The 23,794-nt window shown below is 37.8% G+C and overlaps 3 protein-coding genes across 4 annotated transcripts in view; 1 reads left to right on the forward strand and 2 right to left on the reverse strand.

Annotated features, from left to right (window-relative positions):
- Positions 1-1,560, forward strand: LOC135076867 (transmembrane emp24 domain-containing protein 3). The gene is made up of 4 exons (XM_063971339.1): positions 1-254; positions 382-499; positions 910-1,037; positions 1,292-1,560. Exons 1-4 carry the CDS (start codon positions 99-101, stop codon positions 1,520-1,522), a joined length of 633 nt encoding a protein of 210 aa, XP_063827409.1. The 5' UTR covers positions 1-98; the 3' UTR covers positions 1,523-1,560.
- Positions 1,561-1,866: 306 nt separating this feature from the next.
- Positions 1,867-2,860, reverse strand: LOC135076865 (protein YIPF5). Its single transcript, XM_063971338.1, has 2 exons — positions 2,683-2,860; positions 1,867-2,587 (listed from the first exon to the last, which is right to left on the reverse strand). The coding sequence occupies exons 1-2, from the start codon at positions 2,789-2,791 to the stop codon at positions 1,902-1,904; spliced, it is 795 nt and encodes a 264-aa protein (XP_063827408.1). The 5' UTR covers positions 2,792-2,860; the 3' UTR covers positions 1,867-1,901.
- Positions 2,861-3,230: 370 nt separating this feature from the next.
- Positions 3,231-23,794, reverse strand: part of LOC135076868 (transcription factor mef2A) — a 28,175-nt gene continuing 7,611 nt past the window's right edge. For both annotated transcript variants that reach the window (XM_063971341.1, XM_063971340.1), the window contains 6 exons: positions 21,070-21,149; positions 15,191-15,331; positions 13,311-13,415; positions 7,397-7,517; positions 6,435-6,493; positions 3,231-6,350 (listed from right to left, as the gene is read on the reverse strand). In XM_063971341.1, the coding sequence (XP_063827411.1) occupies positions 4,804-6,350; positions 6,435-6,493; positions 7,397-7,517; positions 13,311-13,415; positions 15,191-15,331; positions 21,070-21,149 (2,053 nt within the window). In that variant the 3' untranslated portion in view covers positions 3,231-4,803. The remainder of the gene's footprint in view (positions 6,351-6,434; positions 6,494-7,396; positions 7,518-13,310; positions 13,416-15,190; positions 15,332-21,069; positions 21,150-23,794) is intronic.

Consider the following 23,794-nt stretch of genomic DNA (forward strand, 5'->3'; position numbering starts at 1 on the left):
AGTTGTCATCTGTCAGTCAATCATCAATCGATGAATATTTTTACAAAAAGCATCTAATTTTAAGTTTTATTCACACTTATTCCAAAAATTATCTAAAGATGTTTGTAAGACCATTAATATTCATCATTTTAGTGTCATTATTTAATTGCATATTTTCAAAAAGTGTTGAACTTACCTTCGAACTGCCCGACAGTGCCGTAGAATGTTTTTATCAGGAGATAGAAAAAAATACTTCTGCCGCGCTGGAATACCAGGTAAATTATAGCTTTTCACAATCATATTTAAAGGCTATGACTTATTAATTATAACTAAGAAATCAGTTTGGATAATAACATAACCTACATTACTTCATTTGTTCTGTTTGTGATTGAATTGTTGTAGGTAATCACTGGCGGCCAATACGATGTAGATGTTAAAGTAGAAGGACCCAATAAACAAATAATCTACCAGCAACAGAAGATGCAGTATGATTCTCATCAATTCACTGCTCAACAAACAGGTCTGTATTCTATCAACATATTTGTCATACCCCAATAAACACTAAACTAGAATACATAAGCAATTCTATAAATATGTAATCTTACTCTTGATTTACATTCTTTGAAGTAAGTATTTACTATTAATTAATACTGTCCAAAGTGACCCTAATTGATTACAGTAACCTGTTAATAAGTTTTGTTAAATGGTGTGCTTAAACATTAATTAAATTCTCGACAATATAGTCTACTACCAACTTGAAATATGCTGCTTAATGAATTTAAACCTTATTACAATGGAATAAATTGCATAGTTATCCATTTTTGTGCTCATGACTTCATTTTAATCAGGCCTAACACATTCATGCATTACAAAGAATTGAACAGTAAAATATGACCACCATTGTTCAAAACACCTGTGTGATTGTTTCAGGTGTGTACAAAGTGTGCTTCAGCAATGAATTCAGTACGTTCTCACACAAACTGGTGTACATGGAGCTTAATGTTGGCCCAGAGGAACCTCTGCCAGGAGTAGGAGACCATGCGACAGTACTTACACAGGTAATCTATCCATGATTTGTCTCATTTTTTTATAATACCTTGTATGAATTTAATTATTATTATTCGTTGACTATTATATCGGTCACCACCTTGCCCTTGTCTTGAATAGCTGTCCTCCTTGTCTGCCTGGATTATCTGGAAATAAATTGCTTTCCAGCACCGCCTTAATTATTCTGTTTTAATTCTAAATTCTTTCAATTATTGGTTATGTGCTGTGTGCATTATCTATTATTTATATTTTAATACTTTTCCAGTTGGAGACTTCAGCTGAGGAAATTCACTCCGCCCTCAACAAAATAATTGACCATCAGACTCATCACAGATTAAGGGAAGCTCAAGGACGCAAGAGAGCAGAAGACTTAAACGAAAGAGTGTTCTGGTGGTCCATGGGAGAGACTTTGGCAGTTGTTTGCGTCGCCTTCGTACAAGTGATGGTCCTCAAAAACTTCTTCAGTGACAGACCTACATTATATAATCGAATGTAATAATAGTAAAAGAAATACATAGAATATTTATTAAAAAATTTGGTTTTCTGATTATTTACATTTTATTGAGTAATTTTTTCTTTAAACAAGGGTACAAAATAGATGTTATAATCAATAAGACTTACATTTTCATTATAATGTACTTGATTTGTTAATAATGACTATACAAAATGGAAGTAATTACTGTATGACTGAACAATTATTATGTTCCAGTTTTTGCTATAAGAAATTAAATTACAATTTGTTAGAATTTTAATTGCTCTTTTTATTAAATATTTCTCAACTCCTGTCATGTCATCTAAATAATGTTTGCTTACAATTTATGGATTTCAAAGAATGAAATACATGCATTATACAAATAAAAGTTAAATAAACTTATTCAAAACAAAACTAGTAGTGCAAATACACCGTTGACTAAGGCACATGGGTATGCAATAAGAGGCCTCTGCTCAGCATCACCAGACATAGTAACAAAGAGTCTACTCGCTGACAATGCAGACCAAATCACTGCCACCCCTGATAAAGAAATGCCTAAAGTGCCCTCCAATGACACGAAAATGCCTAGGCCTGCAAGTACTACCATAGGTAACATACAATAACCTAAGACGCTAGCAACACTAAGAACAGTGAAAACACCTTCAGTGCGACACATCAAAGATAATAAGAAATACATCAAAATAACAGACATTACAGATAGACCATACACATAGCCAAAGTGTGCTTTGTTCCCTGATAAAAATAAACAAACGGCTAAAGCGAGGCAAAATGCTATGGGCCCTGCAATATCTGTGTCTCGAAGTAAAAAGTTGGCATCGTCAGCTTTAGACTGGCCATGAAAAGGATTTAACACTGCAAGTGTTTTCTCTAGTATTCGGTCTGGATAAATTTCGAGTTCGTCCAATAGTGGTGGTTCATCGAAGTCGGTTGATTCGGCTATACCTTCGCCAGGTATCGGTGCAGGCGTAAATAAATTAGGATTGTAATATTGGTTATTGTTGGCCTGCATTTGACCATGTCCTTGATCTAGTGAAAAACTCTGTTGATCTGTGGGGAACGTCTGAAAATCTGAAATCAAAAGATAAGGGCGATATTATTTCCAAGGACTCAAAATTTGGGCTGATTAGGGAAATTACCGAACTACTGAGTTATGTATCACTTACCCAAAGTTTGAGCTTGATCTGCGAATGCGTTGGATGTATCAAATGAGTAACTTTGACTATTCTGGTTTTGTGCTTGCCATGCATATTCATTTGGATTATAATTGGCCATATTTACGTTAATTTTTCAAACAATATTTTGGAAATTAGCAACTTCGCCTTCCCTTCTGTTGACAACTGATTTGACAATAATAATTATTTGACAGTACACGTCATAGCACTGCTGTCAGATTGTTTTTTTTTATCAACCTGAACAAGAAATAAAGTGCGTAACGGTTAACAATTAGCAAAGGACAAATAATTTGATTCATTGTTACTTTATTAATAAATTAGAAGAACAATTTTAGTTTTAAGTATTATAATTCGATAAACCTACATGTGAGAGTATTATCGAAAACATTGCAACCTTGCGAGATGATTCGTTACAGTCGTTCCCAATTTTCCTGGGTTCGATTCCACTGACCTCTTTCCCGAAGCTTGCCCTAATATTAATTAATTTTCAAGTAGTGGGTAGGTAGGTAGAATAATTCGTTTTCAATATTAAAACAAACTTTTTATTTATGGCAATCTTTATTCGTTAAATATTTTTTACCATTGGAAATATTCATGATGGAATGGTTTCGTGTATTCGTTTATAGATTAATATGCAGCATATAGTTCATAATAGATTGTGATATACATTGATAACAGTTGATTAAATGCTATATTTACATAAGTGCCATCATAAGTTATCTAAGAAAAGGTATTCGCGAAAATAAACTAGAAATTATTCAATGATATAGAAAAAGGAGTCGATATAAGTAAAATGAAGAAATAATACATTGTTCAGCATTAACAGAATTACATTTGTAGAAATTATGATACTAAGCAATTTATATTTTGATAAAAGTATGTGCCATTCCTATATAAAGATTAATCATCAGTAAATATAGTTATGTAGATGAATACAATTCAGGTACTTTATTATTACCTACCCTTTTCACAGAACCTATATGACACCGATGCTTTAATATCTTTCATGTCAATAATATTAGCTAAAAATAATACAACATAACGGTGTCGCACACCCGACGCAATAACGTCCCAAGTGCAAAAAATTCAGAAATAAGCCACTAGGCAATTCACAAAAGATGCCTTCTACTTCTGTTTCCACAATTCATTCGAATTCAGCGAATTGAAATCACTTTACAAACAAAATGCGGTACTGTCAAAAGAATATATTTTACAAGTTGCGCTGTTGCGCCGAGTGTACGGTTTAAAACAAAACAATGTCGCCACCACAGATTACTATTATTCAATGCCATTAAATTTTACATCGCCTACATTAGTACACTTTTGAACACCGATAATACATTTTTATGATAGTGTTTAACCTGCCTACGCAGATACTAATCCAACTATTTATTGCGCCGACCTCAATATTATTTATTTAATATGCACATTGAACAAATAGTAGTTACTTTCGTTTCTACTCATACAAATTATAATATCAATTACCTATAAAAAGTTATAAAAACAACCTTCATGAATAAAAAACAAAAATCTCACAGTAAAAATCATACTTTAAAATTTCGATGAATCTTGCGACATAAAAACAGTCTTAAGAAAATAAAAAAAAAACATTTTATATTAAATTATCTAATTAACTAATCGAAGAAATACTTCTTATTCATACTCACGATAAAAGCTATTATAAATTACCTACATAGCAAAATTATGTACAATCTACATTTTGTACAAAATGTATGCAAAATTACATACCTCCACTTAAAAATTGTAAAACACTTATGAACACAGAGTTGTCAATGGAGATTACAAACACTCGTCAGTATTTCATTCAGAAAAATATATGTATTTCGTTCAGTGTCTATTAAATGATATCGTTCAAAAGGAAATTTCATTTCAGTAAAAAATAAAAATATATCCAAATTTCAATCATAATATATATCACAGATACCTAAGGAAGATATTACGGAATAACATCCTATCAGTGAGGTATTAGATTGCGGGGTCATATCAACCATATAAATAAATAAAAGCACTCAAATCTCATAACGGGTCGAAAGTTTCGTCACTCATATTAATACCTCAGATCGCCACTTCCGTGCCGGATCACGGCGGCATTCAGACCTGAAAGTAGTCGCTGACAGTGGCATCCGTACCATTGTTAATACTGCTCTTCGGCTCTCTGTTGCCGGCGACGTTGATTCTCTCGTACCCCGCCGCGGAGTCGGACCTCTCGACCGCACTGCCGGTGGGGCCCTCGTTGTTCACTTTTTCATAAGGCGGCTCCTTTCGGGCCAGCTCGAAATATTTCACGCTCTCGTAGTTCGGATCCTTCTTCGACCTGCTCGAGTCTTTCGAGCGGACCGACTCGTACTTGGGGTCCTTGCACCGCAACGATTCGTAGTTCGGGTCCTGCGCGTGGACGCTTTCGTAGTTGGGGTCCTTGGGGCGGACGGACTCGTAGTTAGGGTCGGACTCGCTCCCGGTCGTGTAGAGGGGCTCGTGCGGCATCGACTCGTAGTTGGGTTCCGCAGGTGGTTCGTCGTTGTTGTTCGCGGGCCAGTTGTTGTACTTATTCGGCCGCTTGTTAACCGTGGAGTAGGTGGGCTGGAGCTTGTAATCCGGAGCGATAGTGGCGTAAGGCGGCGTGGGCGGCTGGTTCCGGAGCACCTCGTAGTTTGGATCGGAATCGGACGCGTTGTTATCCGTTTTGGAGATGTGTTCGTACCCTGCGTCACTGCTAATGATGCTGTTAGGTCCACTGTCGGCGTTCACGTGGTTCAATTTCAGCATATTGTTGTTAGAAAAATTGTTCGCTTTGTTGACGTCTCGAACCGTTTCGTAACCAGGATCCTGGTTCTGGGAGGTCTTGCGCTCCTTGTGGGCGATGGTTTCGTAGCCGTGGTTGATGGATTTCTTGCGGTCGATGGTCTCGTAACCGGGGTCGTCGCCGCGGAACTTCAGCGGCGCGGGTTCATCGGAGTACTCTTTGGACCTGCGGACAGGATCGTCGGGTTTTCCTTTGGCTTTCTTCATGACCTTCGCGTACATTTCCTCGACGTTTCGGGAGGGGCTCTCCGAGGCGCGCTGATCAGACGGAAGACTGGCGTTGGCGTCAGCCGAGGAGTAGTCGCTGTAAGGAGCGTCTATGGAGTTATATAAGTTGTCGGCGGGAGTTGGTCTGTTGTCTATGTCAAAGTTTAGCTCCTTGGCTACTAGCGGGCGAATCAGATCACCCGAGCTAAACCTATGCTTGTCCACGGGGTAATTACACCCGTAGAAGTCAGATGAGCTGACGCAGCTGTTGTTTCGTTGGTGCTTCTCGTTGAGACTTCGTCGTAACTTGTCGTGGTTGAAAAGGTCGCCGGTGCTCGATATACGTTGATGATGTCGCTGCAGCGCATCTTTCGGGTCCGAATGGGTTGAGTGCGAGACATGGGACGAGTGCGACGAATGTGCAGCATGGGACGACTGATTGTTATGAGTCGAGTGTGGCGGATGGGACAAATGCATGGACTGGGACGAGTGGGAGGAGTGGGGCGGATGGGAGGAGTGGGGCGGATGGGAAGGGTGCGGCGGGGGCGGCAGGGGCGAGTTGGCCTGCCGCTTCTCAGGTTTTGGCGATCCTAATGCACCAGTTGAATTCGAGCACGAAGAAGAGGATGCTGAAACGGAAAACATATTATTTAATTTACATTGTCTTCTTTGCCGTAGTAATTATACTTAAAATGATCTCAAAAGTAGCATACCTTGACGGGAATGTGTGGCGTTGGATGTAGACGCACCGATTTCTGGAGGAGCGCTTCTTCTGAAAATATGAGAATAAAAAGCTATAAATACATTACAATACAGATCAATTTTATCGGTAAAATAAATCAAGAAACAATTATTGTCAAGCACTTATATGCCAGAATGCAATGTTCAATTCTTTCTCAGATTGAGATAAATGTGATTAAAAACAAAGATAATACAGTTCAACGAAATAAGAGAGTTTTATGTCAAACAGTGAACTGAAAAATAATTTCTATCTGGATGAAATAAGCGGGTTATGGTGTGGCGATTTAGAAGCTAATGATTTATGTCCAGCTTTGCCAGGTTTATTTATTTATTTAAAATCTTTATTGCACACATAAAAAACAGTGGTACAACAGGCGAGCTTAATGCCACGTGGCATTCTCTTCCAGCTAACCAGAAAATTAGACAAAACAGAGAATTTAAGTAGGCGGTGCAAAATAGTACAAATACAAAAAAAACGTATACTAATATAATACATAAAATATTATAATATACAGGGTGTTAGGTAAATGGGTATATGAGCCGACACCAGCCCATGTTAACGTGATCATATAAATGGTATGGTGAAGTGAGAAAATTGATATCTTCCTTTTAATTATTTTAATTTTCATACAAATCGGATTTAATAACATTTATTTTGTATGAAAATTTAGAAAATTAAAATGAAGATATCAAATTTCTGACTTCACCATAACATTTATATGCCCATGTTAACATGGGCCAGTGTCGGCTCATATACCCATTTACCTAACACCCTGTATATTAATACAAAATATATACCTACATAAATACATACATATACATAATATAAGGTGGATAACGAGAAGGTTTAAGAGAGATCAAGACGACGAGATACGTTCAAGGAAATGCTTGCGCACAGAGTATTTATGTCCAGCAGTGGGCTTTGGGCTGTTACCTGGCGTCGGGCTGGGCGCGGTCGGCGGCGGGCTCGCGGCGGCGCGGCTCGGGCGCGATCTGCGCGTACGTGTCTGAACCCTCGCCCACGCTGGCTTCCTCGATCGCCGCATACATCTCGTCTGCAGAAGACAGATTAATGATTCTCTATTTGCAACATCACGGGACTAAATGCTCCTGCGCATTAGGCGGCCAAGCCGCGTTCGTTTTTGTTGACCGCAGCGACCTGCAAGCTATACACCACTAGATTTTTATCACCGAAAAAATTTTAACAGGTTATGTAGAAATGTGTGAAAAATTTAAAGTAAAAAAAAATATTTTTTTCATAAAGTTGATTTTTTTATTACATTTTCTTTAGTCCGTATTTTACGTGTCACAGCTGGGGCACTCCGCTGCTCGCTAGAGTAGTCGTATGCGCTCACGCCTCGACCACGCTTCCAGTGTTATTAACTAACTTCAACTAATTTTGAGTTCTAATAAATGTTACATTATCTTACGTAAATAGTGCTAGCGACGCGTGTGTCCATAAATTACCAATTTTGAGATGAAATTTTGAGTAACTTTATTTAACTTTTTTTTTGCATAAATAGCATCAGTATCAATAACTCATTACCCAGAATTTTTTTTTCGGTGATAAAAATGTAGTGGTGTATAGCTTCGCCGCCAATGAAACACAACCAGTGAAGGTTGACAAGTCCTGGAGGACAGCTTCTTGGAACCCCGCAGCTAATTTTATCAGAAGAATATTGGAAAGCCATCCAAAGATTTGCAAAGCAGAAACAGGTGACTGAAAAGTTATTATAGTCTATCCAATATAGCTTGATTAGAATGACAGCTGCCATCAAAAGTAACGACATAACTTTGTAGTAGCGATCAATCAGAGCTAAATATTGGCGGACGTGAAATAATTCACGTCTGACCTACAAACAATATTTTCGACGACATTGCTTCCAATAAAAATGTTAATTTCGTGTAAATGCAGCATTAAATTACACCAATAAGTAGTAATTCGAAATCATAAAAATCAAGCTAGATTATTAACGACGTCTCTACAAGGTTATCTCGAGTTACAAAAATGTTAGTGATGGGACATATCGACAAACGTCATATTAAAATTAAAGCTATTTTTTTAACATATTTAAGTCAAGTTGTACGTTTTTCTGACGTTTTTTTTTCTGAGCGGCACAGGACCGGTCTTTGTGGAAATCCTTGGGGGAGGCCTTTGTCCAGCAGTGGACGTCTTCCGGCTGAAACGAAAGAACGAACAATACGTTTTTCTAAATGTTCACTATTAAAAACCAAAAAACATTTCATTCTTAAATAATCAAACATCGGAAATCAATCACCGGTAATTTTTTGGGTATTCATAGCACCGTTGCTCTAGAAGATATGCCCACCGCCCTCTATCGTGAGGAAATAAGTAAAATTTTATTAAAAAAAATAAAACCGACTCCAAAAAACCTACACTAAAACGTAGAAAAATAATTACTAATTACCTACTTATTTATTAGGACGAATTATTAATATTTATGTAGGTATACCATGATTGATACTTCTGGAGTCGGTGCCAAGATTATGAAACATGTAAAGTTTGCCTGCACCGACTCCAAAAGTATCAATCATGGTATACCTACATAAATATTAATAATTCGTCCTAATAAATAAGTAGGTAATTAGTAATTATTTTTCTACGTTTTAGTGTAGGTTTTTTGGAGTCGGTTTTATTTTTTTTAATAAAATTTTACTTATTTCTTGCTTTTTAGTTAACTAATTATTACCTTGATGTTACCACTAAAGGTAGGCAGTACACTGAGACCAAAAAAAATTGGTGCATAATCGGCGGAGATATTGCGTATAAAAAAGTTCATCCCCAATTTTCCACCCTTGGGGGTGAAATATTTTCTTCAAATTCGCATGAAACCACCCTTTTGATAATACCTATTCAACAAAAAAATAATCGTTCAAATTGGTTTATAATCGGCGGAGATATTGCGTATAAAAAAGTTCATCCCCAATTTTCCACCCTTGGGGGTTGTTTTTTTATTATTAAATTTAAATGGGACCACCCTTGAGGTATTACCTATACGTCGAAAAAAGATTTGTTCAAATCGGTTCATAATTGGCGGAGTTATCGCGTAACAAACATAGAAAAAAAAAAAAAAAAAAAAAAAAACATACGGGTCGAATTGAGAACCTCCTCCTTTTTTGAAGTCGGTTGAAAACCACTGAAGAACACTGATGATGATGACTACGACTTAGGTTGTACGTACACCATTGACATAAATTTTAAATTTTACTGTCTTTAAATATAAATTTTAATTGTCATTTTGTGCCGTGTGGGGACGGCCGTAAAGAATACCATTCCCCACCGCCAACAGGAGGCGTGTCGTAAGAGGCGACTAAATCCTGTAGCACGAGATGGGCAGCAGCGTCTACGTGCGAAACCTTATAAAAAACTGCGCTCGCCAACCCGCCTGCCAAGCGTGGCGAGTATTGGCAACTCCCCCCCCTGATGAACGGCAGAGCTAAAACCAGGCCCCCAGTCTCCGGCAGCCCCGTTGTTCCTGACTACGGTAGCGGTTGGGGTGACGACGGGGCGGGGGGTGCTAAGAATCCCCGGAGGAGGAATAGCTACCACCACAAACGACAACTGGCCCTCGTAACACACAACATCCGCACCCTGAGGTCCGACGAAAAGATTATAGAGCTGGAAGATAAATTAAGTAGGTTGCGATGGAGTATTATAGGGCTATCGGAAGTCCGGCGAGAGGGCGAGGACACGATAACCCTGAAATCCGGCAACCTGCTTTACTACCGGGAGGGCGAACAACTGTCCCAAGGTGGTGTCGGGTTTCTCGTCCACAAGTCCCTCATTAACAACATCATTACCATCGGAAGTGTGTCGAGCAGGGTTGCATACCTGATACTCAGAGTATCCAAAAGGTACTCGTTGAAGGTAATCCAGGTATACGCACCGACCTCTACACACCCAGATGAAGAAGTGGAAGCTATGTATGAGGACATAAGTAGGGCCATACATGCAACTAAAACCCACTTCAATGTCGTTATGGGGGACTTCAACGCTAAACTAGGCATGCGAGGTGATGATGAGCTGAGAGTGGGGCAATATGGATATGGGCGACGGAACCCCAGGGGACAGAGGCTGGCCGAGTTCCTGGAAAAGGAGAATCTCTATGCGATGAACTCCTTCTTTCAGAAGCCGCCTCACAGGAAGTGGACCTGGATGAGTCCCGATGGTTCCACGAGAAATGAGATCGACTTCATTATGACCACAAAGCGACGAATATTTAGCGATGTCTCCGTGATCAACAGGGTGAAAACCGGTAGTGATCACCGGATAGTCAGAGGCATACTAAACATTAACGTCAAGCTGGAGAGGTCCCGTTTGATGAAGTCTACGCTCCGCCCCTCTAATGCTCATATTCACTGCCCCGAGAGCTTTCAACTCGAGTTGTCAAATCGCTTTGCATGCCTGGAAAATTGCGAGTCAGTGGACGAGATAAATAACAGGTTCGTAGAAACTGTCCAAGCGGTCGGGTCGAAATTTTTTAGACCACGACGTAAAAATAAACCGCAAAAACTAACCGACCGTACCCTCAAACTCATGGCTGAAAGACGTTCAATGACACTGCAGACCTCCGTTGACGCTAAGGCATATCGGCAGCTCAATAGACAGATATGGAAGTCCTTGCGACATGATGTTCGCAACTTTAATACTAATAGTATTAAAGAGGCGATAGAGCGGAACCAAGGCTCCAAAGTGTTTGCAAGAGACAATTCTATTGGGCAAAGCCAGCTGACGAAGCTGAAGACGGCGGACGGTAGTGTAACGTCAACAAAAGCCGAGGTTCTGGGTGAGATCGAAAGGTTTTATGGACAGTTATATACCTCGGTCACCAAACCTGTTGATAGCTCAGCCACAGATCCAAGAGCTAAGCTAACCCGACACTATACCGAAGATATCCCGGATATCAGCCTATACGAGATTAGGATGGCTCTCAAACAACTTAAGAACAACAAGGCACCGGGTGATGACGGAATAACCTCGGAGCTTCTAACGCGGGTGGTACACCGATACTGAAGGTCCTCCAGAGGCTCTTTAACTCCGTTTTACTCGAGGGAATAACGCCAGAGGCATGGAACAGAAGCGTGGTGGTGCTTTTCTTCAAGAAAGGAGATAACACCTTACTGAAGAATTACAGACCCATCTCGCTTCTGAGCCATGTTTACAAGCTGTTTTCGAGAGTCATCACGAATCGTCTCGCACGTAGGTTCGATGACTTCCAGCCTCCCGAACAAGCCGGTTTCCGGAAAGGTAGTACCATAGACCACATCCATACGCTGCGACAAGTTATACAGAAGACTGAGGAGTATAACTTGCCACTATGCTTGGCGTTCGTGGACTATGAGAAGGCCTTTGATTCGATTGAGACGTGGGCAGTGCTGCAGTCTCTCCAGCGGTGCCGTATCGACTATCGGTACATCGAGGTACTAAAGTGCTTGTACAAAAACGCCACCATGTCGGTCCGAGTACAGGAGCAAAGCACGAGGGCGATTCCTCTACAGCGAGGCGTAAGACAGGGAGATGTTATATCTCCGAAACTCTTCACCGCGGCATTAGAAGACGCTTTCAAACTCCTGGAATGGAAAGGATACGGCATAAACGTTAACGGCGAGTACATCACTCACCTTCGGTTTGCCGACGATATCGTGGTCATGGCAGAATCGCTGGAGGACCTCGGCACCATGCTCGAAGACCTTAATCGAGTTTCCCAACAGGTAGGCCTTCGGATGAACATGGACAAAACGAAGCTTATGTCGAACGTCCATGTTGCGCCCTACCCGGTGTCGGTTGGGAGCTCGATTCTTGAGATTGTTGACAAGTATGTCTACCTCGGACAAACGATCCAGCTAGGTAGGTCCAATTTCGAGAAGGAGGTCAATCGTCGAATCCAACTCGGCTGGGCAGCGTTCGGGAAACTACGCAACATCTTTTCGTCCAAAATACCCCAGTGCCTGAAGACGAAAGTCTACAACCAATGTGTGTTACCTGTGATGACTTATGGCTCGGAAACGTGGCCCCTCACTATAGGCCTTATACAGAAGCTCAAAGTTGCACAGCGTGCTATGGAGAGGGCTATGCTCGGTGTTTCTTTACGAGATCGAATCAGAAATGAGGAGATCCGTAAACGAACTAAAGTCGCTGACATAGCCCGACGGATCAGCAAGCTGAAGTGGCAGTGGGCAGGGCACATAGTACGCAGAACTGACGGCCGATGGGGCAGCAAGGTTCTGGAATGGAGGCCACGTACCGGAAAACGCAGCGTGGGACGTCCACCCACAAGGTGGACCGACGACCTGATAAAGGTAGCGGGAAGGCGCTGGATGCAGGCCGCTACCAACCGTGCGATGTGGAAGTCATTGGGGGAGGCCTATATTCAGCAGTGGACGTCCTGTGGCTGAAATGATGATGATGATGATGATTTTTTGAATAAAGATATGAAGAAAAATTGGGTGTATTTTTTTATATCATTTTTTCGAAAACTTATCGATACATCTATGTGAACCGTACGAACTACGAAACATACCCAGCACTAGTCACATTCGTTTGACACAGCTGTCATTCTAATCAAGCTATATTGGATAGACTATAAAAATATTTAAAAATGAGCTTCTGCATATCAGTATGTAGCTCTTAAGTTAACTAAAATTATACATAATATTCTATTTTATTTATAGTAGACAGGCTGTGCATCAGTGCTAGGCTAGGCTAGTTAGCCTTTAATACGCCAGATGCCAAACTTCTACAACTGCAGTCATGTCTTCAGTCAGTCAGCTCAAATCTGCGAACAAGTCTAAATAATTTTGACACTCAAAATTACTAGGAATCTTACCAGAGTCATCTGAAACGGTGGCATAATGTGGCTGCGTCGGCGGCTTGGTGCTTTGAGCGCGGATGTTGCTCAGCGGCTCTCGCACTGATATGCTGGTGTATCCCTCTGAAAATAATATAACCATCAAATCTATCAACTATATAAACTAGCCCTAACCTAAGTTCGTTCGTTCCAGCCAAATGAATGACGTCCACTGCTGGAGGAAAGCCAAGGATTTCTACAACGATCCTGCGCTGCTCGCATCCAGGCACTTCCCACGACCTTAACCAGATCGTCGGTCCACCTAGTAGGGACACTGACACTACGTAAATCTATTAAATGAGACATCTATTATAAAAAAAAACATCTTCGAATTAATTTCTCATAGATTTTAACTCTGTCTAAAGTATTTCAACTATCACGTAACGTTCACATATTTATCGAACATCAGTTCAGTAGCACGACAAACACTAACGATATGATAAGTTACGAAATAGGATTTTACATAATAAGTATATTTTGGGAAAAAAATAAAAAGAGCCGAGTCTATTCATTGATAGGTACAAATCTACGAGATTTATCAGCATTTGGTTTGTTGTTTTGCCGATTTTCAATATAAATTCGATTTAAATCTGAGTCGTCTTTTGCATATCTATAGTACTGTGGGTTCTCAGAAATTGTAGTAAGCACAAAAGGATCGTTGACCAGATTTTTACTAAGATATAATACTTATTATGCATGTTAATAATGATATGAGATTTTTATCTAAAGTAATTTATGTGTTTGCTACTGCAATTTTGCTCTGCATACAGGGGGATGCTTAAATCCTAAATCATTACAATATTTTAGATTATATTTTTTATGAAATTGCAAGTTTTGTTTTATTTTCTGTCAGCAGTCAAAAATATAACCCTATTTTTCCCTATTAGACATTTTCAATAAATAACTAAGGCAGGTTCAATAGCATGAAAAACAATACCGTGTAGGGTTGTCTCTACTTCGATGATTTAAATTTTACGGACAGCCTGTACCTGTGTAGATTAATCGATAAAAAGTGCAACTGGAAAATAAATCATTTTTACCAAATAAGTACACAGATTATAGATAGGAATCAATTAGGTATGAGTTCTTTAATCTTCATAATAATTTGCTTCTAGAAAACTCAAGTTCGAAGGAATAGACTTTGTTCAATGAGTAGACTTTGCATTGAAGTAAAACGAAATTCTTAACTATTCAGTATTTGAAGTTAGTTTGGTGCAATTTCAAAAATAATACTCTGAAACTAAAAAGTGGTACGATACACCTATTTGACTCATCATCACGAGTATTTAGCGAGAGAATGACAACATGTATTTGGTTTAGTCGCTTGAATTTTCCGCATTAGCACCGATTTATAGTATAAATCATCCGGAGATTGGCATTATAGTGTTAAATATACTATCCTACTTTCCCAGCTATCTTGGATTTATCTGTGATATATTTTTCTATACAATAGGTATATCTATGTATAGAGAATAGTTGAATAAAACTTCTGTGAATTTTATTGCATAAAAATTGCTTACTGTAAAAAGAGTCGCTGAAAAAATGAATCCTCTTCTAACGAGGGTGTATGACCATTAAGGGCACATCCCTTACTGTCCTACATGGAAATGTGTATTTTGGCATGTACAATATTTTTTGCTCGCTTCGGTGGAATGGCCAGCTACCACCATCTCACCTAAGTCTGTCGCCAATCGCCATAACAAGAATGTTAACAGCATTTTTGTGTTCCGGTAGTTAGAGGTAAGATAGCTAGTTCCTCTGTGCGGTTTCCACCTTCAACTTGATCTTCACTTTCTATCAGGTGAGTTGCAAGTCATGAGCTACCTCGTTGTGGATAAAAAAAATCTTAGCAGACTTACTGGCAGAATCAGTGGAGTCCCCGCTAAAGTGGACCGCATTATCAGTGATCGGGCGCGGCGACGGCGGCGTAATGTATGGCAACTCCTGGCTCGAAGGCAGCTGCCCGCTGATGGCTACTGATGCCGATATCACCACAGATTCTGTGTGAAAAAGGAAAAAATTAAGAATGGAATATGTAATAAGGCTTATCAATTAGATACAGCCAGAGTGCCAGACTACTGAGGGCTGGCTTTTCAAACGTAATTTTTATACGAATAAAGGCATATTGACAGTTTAATGTGTGGGAAATATGTTGAAATGACAAGTTTATTCTTCAGTTAAAAGATATCTGATGATTGAAAAATCAACCAGCAGTATATTAAAGTTTACAATTTTTAACCGACTTCATTCGAAAAGTATATCATATGTGTTACATGCGTTGTTGTATTTAACGTCTACATGGTTAATTCATTGTTTAAAATCACATTGATACAATATTATTATTACAGGATAGGTAATGCTGATTTGGAAATATTATACCTCAAATAATATTAAATAACTAGCAAAGTTGCGGTTGTAAATTGTTTACCTATAAATAAAATTATAATTGTTTCTGTGATTTTGACATTCCTCTTATGATACTCATTATAAGGATATTTTGTGTTTATTGTGAGTTGACACGGAAAAGCTAGTTGTATTTACTTACTAGAGCTGACCTAAAATACTAACTAAAAAGTAAGTGTACTGAAATAGGAATATTTAAGGAAGATACAACAATATTCCAGATCGATCCAGTTTATTCTGTAACCAATAGTACCGTTTGAAAGAGCTCGTGAAGCGCTTTCCAGTAACCAGTTTTTCGATATCTTCTTGTTTAGAAATAATCGAGTGAGATCACTTATTGTTTCCACCCTGTATTATGTTCTCGTGTTAATCACAGGAGGTCAAGCAAAGCCCATAACATTTCCATAAATACATTTAATTGCATATTGTGTGGTTGACGTCTTTTTATAACGCCATTTGTATGCATTGTAGGATGTGCAAACCAATAGGAAATATAATATTGTTTTACGTACTAATGCAGAAAACTTAATTGTAGCTTATAGCAATGCTATTTATAGCAATATTCTGATGTCTGATAAAATGGTTTTAATAATCTGATCTAATCTAAATCTAATTTAGTTATCAGTATATCGGGAATGACGAAAATAGTGAATATTTTTATTGCTGCTACATGATACGCATGATACAATACGACCAATCGCATCTCTCAATTTTTTTTCTTACTTTTAGGTACTACGATATTTTCATAAAGGTAGGTAGGTATTTGGTGTTTTCATATTTTTTCTTATTTTGTAACTGCTTTCCGTTGTTTTATGTCTAGTATAGACATTGATATTGGTAGGTAATACGCAAATCCTGAGTAAAATTTGTTTTATCATCGAATTGAAATTAAATTATTACGATATCTTCTTTGCATAAGCGCATTAGGGGTTGTTCGTCATCTCGCACCTGTCAAACTCGCTAGCAGGTGCGAGTTGGGAAATTCCGATTTTACCTATTATTTTGTTCGTCAACTCGCACCTTTTCAAAAGTACAGTCAAATAAAAACGAATTGAAACTAAAAACTTTCAGTGTGTCGGGCATGTAGTGATCAAACTTTAAGGAATTCTTTGAATCAGTGCATTTTTGCATGTTAACGCGCTCTATGGAACCGTCTGAACGGGGTATCCTTGTTCAAGAATGACGTCGAAACTAAAAGACGTAGACAATAAATGTAGATTCGTTTTATAGAATATTTGGTTTTTGTTGTGTTGTAAAATAACTGAAAAGAAGTGAAAATTACATGTTTTTTCTACTTAAATCCATTCTTACTCCCTTAAAATGAAATACTTAAATAAATAAATATCCTTAATCATTTTACTTTACGCTTCTAGTCCCAACGGATATAAACATACTTTTTTTTTGTATGAAATGTATGAAACTCGTCTCTTTTCTCTTCTATCAAGAGATAATTTTATTTACTCAAATTCAAATTATTTATTTGCAATAAATAGGTTTTTATTAGGAATTATTTATACTAGGTCCTTACTCATGAAATTATCTTTTTGTATGGAGAATTTTACGAAAATTGATTATTTCCATACTAACATTTTTTTGCGAATTTTTAAGAAACCACAAATTCAAAGGACAATGACCAAAAGTGGTCCAAATGTCTACCATTAATGAGACCTATATTAGCTTATATTCCATTAAATAGCTATTAACTTTCAGTATGGGACGAAAAAAAAAGCTGTCAGTAAAAAGTTATGACTGTTTGAAAAATTGTTGTAGTTTACGCGCTAATCTCAGGAACTGGATGTCCCATTTATCAAGGATGGTTTTAAGAACAATAACATCACCCTACAACCAATAGGGGCGGAGCAGTAAAGACAAATGTTGTAAATATGGGAAATACATATTATTCAAACTATTGTCACGCGTACAAAGTCGTAGGCTCAGCTAGTATTATATTTAACAAAATTCATCTATAACCCCGCGCCATATGCGATATATAACATGCGTTGATTAGTCCAAAATGTGCAATGGATAGAATGATATCAAGAACATATTTTTTCGGATGAAAAGGTAAAAAACAGACTTTTCATTCAGTCATAACTTTTTACTGACAGCATATTTGTGATTGCGGTTTGGTTATAATGAATCAATATTTAGTAGACTATTTTACTACATAGGTCTCGTTAGTGGTGGACATTTGGACCACACTCCATACATTTTTGGTCATTGTCCTTTTATAAAGTTTTGTGGGTAGATTAAAACAACTGTGCAGAGTGTTTATGTATTAAGTTCAAAACGCCACCAACAGATGGCGCTGTACGTTATTAACTCGCGCAAGTGAAGTATTTTTTGGCCCATACATATATGGGTGACTACAGAGTCCATTTTCGAACAACTTAATACACGTCTTGCCTTAGTAAAATACTATTGTGGTTTTATTTGAGTTAACCCTTTAGTACAGTTCAGAACATCGCAAGTTCAGTGTGTTAACAACAACATTGTCCTAACCCTAACCTAAACTTGTCATGGCAACTATTTCCTCATAGTTTGAAAATGTAAGACAAAAATGTTTATATTTTACAAAACTTTGAAGAGCAGTTATCTCGAAAACTATACAAGATATAGAAAAACTTGACTTACAGATGAAATTAATTTTAATAAAATTCTCTAGAAGTATTCATATCGCTAGGATGCTTGGTTTTTTATTTAGATAGTTTTTGACGTACTCGTATAAGCGAAAAACCCAAAAATGGGACCTTCAAAGGCAACGGTGGAGCACTTTTAATAATGTTCATCCCCTAACTAGCTAATCCAAACAAAGTTACAATGTCAAAAATTATGTTCCAAGCATTTCCCTCTGTACATTTTCATTGCCTGACCATTTTTCATGTTAAAAATATACGAATGTATTATTTCAGAAGCTAAATTATAATATTTGATGTTCTCTAGTTCAAGCTTGAACATTTTTTTTTAGGATTGTTTGTTAAAGCTGTACAATGTAAACTGTTAGTTAGTTTTAAAATTGTTGTTCTTCATTTGACACTTTCTTGGGGATATTAGGTGGCATTTAAAAGAAGGCGAATTAATATATTAGAACCCTTTAATATCCCGTGGCTTAGTTATAAAATCTGAGGTTAGATGCCGTGACAAAAAAAATATCTGGGGCTTGACTTATTATAATTCACCATTACTAAATAGCTAGAAATCTAGCTTTGTTTTTAAATATACCTACTTAAATATTAGTAGACAGTTTACATACCTACTAGGTATTTAGTATCCTCAAGACATTGTGATATTCTACTAATATTATAAATGCGAAAGTTTGGATGTCTGGATGTCTAGATTTTTGTTACTCTTTCATCCAAAAACTACTGAACGGATTTTGTTGAAACTTTACAGTATTATTTATAACCCGGATAAACATATAGGCTATAATTTATGACGTATTGTCACCAACTAAATTTCAATGAATAAATAAGACGTGGGTAAAAAGCGCCGCCATCTATCGTCATTGATTAAAATCTACAGCGCTGGACAAAAATTTTGACGTTTGTAAATTATTCATGCGGGGGAAGCCGTGAAACGCCATCTATCAACATCACTAGTAATTAATCTGAAAAGTACATTATTGTTTTATTATTAAACTCGAGTCGTTGCAAGAGTCTTACACAATTCAATATAAATAATTTATTAAAACATTTTTGTAGATGACTATACAGAAACACGTCAGATTTCAAAAAGGTGCGAGTTGATGACATAAAAAACAGAAGGTGCCAACTCGCGCCTTTAGAGGTGCGAGTTGACGAATAACTCCGCATTAGAGTACTGCAAGGCTCATCATTTATTCTTTGACAAATTAATTTATAACATGAAATAACTCAAAAATATTGTAGAACAATTTGATATCATGTTTCATGTTGAATAAGAAAGATGCAATAACGATTATTGCAGAAAAAACTAACTATCGCAAGACAGGAAAGAAGTGGCGTATCCTTGTAAGGTGAAACACAAAAGCCATTTTAACCGTTTTCCCTTAAATGACCATGTTGGATGCAGTTACACGCAATAGTAACCAGTCTTAATGAAATTGCCAACTTTACAGTAGAATTAAAAAATATCTCTAAATAATTAAGTCGTTATTTTTTATTTTGATACAGATACTAAGTACTCAATTTCCCAAACGATGCGTCTCATTACGGCTAAGAACTCATGGCGCGATTTTCACCCGCGTCCGCGGCAGTTGCGGGCCCGCAGCTTCTGTAGAATGCAGATACTTATGTAAAAACTAATGCACAACTCACGACGCGGTTTGCGCCCGCAGCGGGCGCGGTTGTATGCGGGTCCCGCGGCACCGGCGGGAGACTAGTAGAATCGCGCGGGTCGCGGTAACCGCAGCCTCGGCGGTTTTCGCCCGCGCGCTCTGCGCTCGATCGGCGGGCGACCATTTTGTACCAGCAGCCGCCGCGGGCGCGGGTGAAAATCGTGCCGTGAGTTCTTAGAATAACCGCGCAAATAACCTCTTCCGTGAGTTTTGAAATAAAACCGAACCGCAATTCCACAACCGCCGCGGGCGCGGGTGAAAATCGCCCCGTGAGTTCTTAGCCTAACATGTCAAAAATGATGCGATAGAGAACTTCAGTGACAATAAAACGATTTTATGATTTAACGAAGAAAATCTTCGAAGAACTGAAACGTAACAATCACGGTTAGTTTTCGATAACATTTTTTATAATAAGGCTTCCGGAATACGCCGAAATGAAGATAAAATCGCCATTACATAAAAAGAGTACTCGTAGCGTTATCGTATAATACTGTAATACGAGATATAATCGGACGATTTATTGATACGACAATGAACCAATTTGACGAAAAATGGATTACGCTGGTATGTGCAAAATTAACGTAACTTTTCCCGCGGTTTCGGCTGGTTTATCGCAACAGTTTTTTTAAAGAATCTTGGGAAAGTGTGTATTGCCAGTAACAAATATTACAATACTGCAGGAAATTAATATCCTTGATCAGATTTTGCTAAGAAGAATTCAGCATTGCTGCACATAACTAACTTGCGTGCTTAACCTATAAACCTGAATTTTATCAATTAGAGATTTTATGTAGAATGAATTATGAATAGTATGAATTTTTACAAACTTTTCCACTTAGATTCGAGTCCGATATAAAATATGAAACCTAAATTGGGTTTTATTGGTGATAGACTGAAGAGATAAAGGGATTTTCTTCAAAAATATTTGACAAACGTCTATTTATACACAGGATTATACTAATTATCTCTTCCTCAATAATCTTCGATAAAATAATAATGATGTATTGTATTTTATCTTACCAGGACCGGACGTGGTCGCATCCCTTTCATCTATTTGTACTTCGTCATCTGATACTTGGACCGGCGTGATTTCCACGGTGCTGGAAAGAAAAGAAGTCATTAAGAGCCATTTTACATTTTCGTGCGAATTTCTAAGATTTTGGAAGCATGAATTACTATCTTAAGCAACACCCAGAGATTATTTAATAACTGCGAAAGATAGGTCGATCCTTGGTGTTGACCATTAATGAAACGGATTTACTAAAACTCTTTTGCTTAATTCTCAGTGCCCCGTCTCCCACAACCATTTTACGGAAAAATTGCCGCAGACTCTATTTCAAAGTCCTGTATCTATTATTTATGCTCATATAATAAGCTTAAAAATATATAGTAATCATCAAACATATATTCTTGTAGTACATTAATGAAATAGATTCTTGAATTTCATTACCATTATTGAGTAAAATCTAAAAATAATTTGGTAAATTTGAAGATTAACGTCACATTTTGATCGTGGTTTTTAGTTTAAAAACACAGCAATAACTGCAATAAAAGTATCCCAAAATGAAGAATATTCATTGTAGTATTGATTTCTACAGTTATTGTTTTAATATTAGTAACCACTTTGTCAAAATATTGATGTGAATATCAGTATAAATTACAATGCACAAGCCGACATCGATTAGTATGGCGCGAGCGCCCGTCAAGGCAGGACCTGTGTCACTTTTCCCGCCATGACGTTTACGTGCGTTCGTGTCGTGAAGCGGTGATTTATACGGCGACCAAATACATTTGATACTATGCCGAGTGGTCCCTGTTTCGAGTCGGCCGTTTGGTGGAGTGGTTTGAAACGGACTAATTTGTTTGTTTGGAGGCAATAGGCTCCGAAAAAAAATTATTTCACGATTAGAATTCAAAATGTTTTCGTATTTTATGTAGGCTATAAAATATTTTTAAAAATTTTAGTCCAAAATCATTAATAAATTGGACGTTTAATAAATAAATTTGATAACATATTATTTTTTTTTGTTTCCAGTACGATTTTAGTACTAGTTTTTCAGAAATTCTATGATTTAACTAAAGTTTTTATATTTTATGCATATTTATTAACTTCTAAAATATATTATATTCTATTGATAGATGACGTGCTTCGTATTTTATTAAAATTATTACCTGACTGTTCTATAGGTGTAGAATGTTATTTTGGAGATAACTTGCTTCCATAGAGATATTTTATAGAGAGATGCTTAGTAATGCGCTGAGTTCGAAACTCAGTGTCGCATTAGGAATTCACACACACAAAGTCAAAATATGTGCTCATTATCCACTGCGGTATTAGTATTTAATGTTCGAATAATCTTTAGTACTATGCAAGCAATGTAAACTGTTTACATTATGTCGTCGCTGCTGTCATTATTGCTTTCACAAGCAATATATTCTGTTTTTGGGCATATTGTTGCGACACCGGCTCCGCCCCCTTGTCACATCTCCCTTTAGTTTCTGTAATCTGTGCTTGCATCGAGGTTGATATCAATTAAAATTAAATATTCCTTAGTGCTTTTGATTTAAATTATTTTTTTATTTTGACACGTGTTTGAAAAATCAAGGTCAGATCGCATGTTACTTCGATAGTGAGTGTAGTGGAAGTTATAAATGAAAAGAGTGGACTGTATTAAAATAATTGTCTATTCGGTATAGATTTACAAGATTATCGAGACCGTTTTGTGCAAAGTCGTTGAAGAGAGTGCGTCAGGATCGTCTTCTTAGATGTTCGCTCGCGAACCGAACATTGCTCGTTCGTTCGCCGAACGCTCGCCGCTCCCTCCGGTCACGCCGCCCGCGGGCAATGTCCGTGAGTAGACATCGCAATAAAATAACAAGTGAAAACGTAACATTGATGAGTTAATTCCATTAAAAAGTAGGTATGTATTCATTATTAGGATTCCCCTAACACCATCAAATTCAAGAGAATTCAAGGGAGTGCAGTTTCCCATCTCATGCTTAGGGGCCACGGTTTAAAATAGCGTGGTTGCATAGAGCAACTACGTGCGCTGCTCATACTAATTATCGATACAAAAGCAAGTGTTGGCGCCCTCACGAGTTTTAGCGGAGTGCCATATGGTAGCGGGAGTAGACTTAAGGGAAATCTATGCTTCTCCGACAGCCAGTTGTATGTAGCATGCTCCAGAGTATGCGCACAATTCTGGTCGATGCTAGGGATGGATAAGCGTCGCTGTCGCTGGCGACAGGGTCTTCTGGTTCAGGATTCATGGCGTAGGTCTCAGGCAAAATTAAATCCACTCGTAGAGAATAATAGGCTAGATGTCAAAATTTCAATTATTTGTCCGTCAGACAGTTATTTAGAAAATATTACTCATATTTTTTATTTTCTTTCATAATGAAATAATAACAGTGCTACATCGAGTTGAAATGGCGCGATACGTCACGTTTGAGTAGAATTTTTACTCAAAAGTGACGTCACGCGACATTTCAACTCAATACAATACTGTAATTACTCGTTTATGAAAAAAATTAAAAAACATGTCTCCAAAATTTTTTTATTATCTCTTTGACGGACTAAACAGAATTTCGATTTCATTACCCAGTCATCATCCCTATTACACACAGCACTAGGGTCGTATCGGAACTGAGTGAACCAACGGTTGCGATAGGAACGTCCGACCCGAGTGATAGTAGATACTGCTGTACTGTAAAGTTTCATCAAAATCTGTTCAGTAGTTTTTCC

This window comes from Ostrinia nubilalis, chromosome 12 (genome assembly GCF_963855985.1).
Source record: "Ostrinia nubilalis chromosome 12, ilOstNubi1.1, whole genome shotgun sequence".
Taxonomy (NCBI): Eukaryota; Metazoa; Arthropoda; class Insecta; order Lepidoptera; family Crambidae; genus Ostrinia; species Ostrinia nubilalis.

Coding starts and splice junctions, on each gene's coding strand:
- LOC135076867 (XM_063971339.1), top strand. CDS start 99: ATGTTTGTAAGACCATTAATATTCATCATTTTAGTGTCATTATTTAAT. Junction 500..909: donor ATTCACTGCTCAACAAACAG/GTCTGTATTCTA, acceptor TGATTGTTTCAG/GTGTGTACAAAGTGTGCTTC. Junction 1,038..1,291: donor ATGCGACAGTACTTACACAG/GTAATCTATCCA, acceptor ATACTTTTCCAG/TTGGAGACTTCAGCTGAGGA.
- LOC135076865 (XM_063971338.1), bottom strand. CDS start 2,791: ATGGCCAATTATAATCCAAATGAATATGCATGGCAAGCACAAAACCAG. Junction 2,588..2,682: donor AGATCAAGCTCAAACTTTGG/GTAAGTGATACA, acceptor TTTTGATTTCAG/ATTTTCAGACGTTCCCCACA.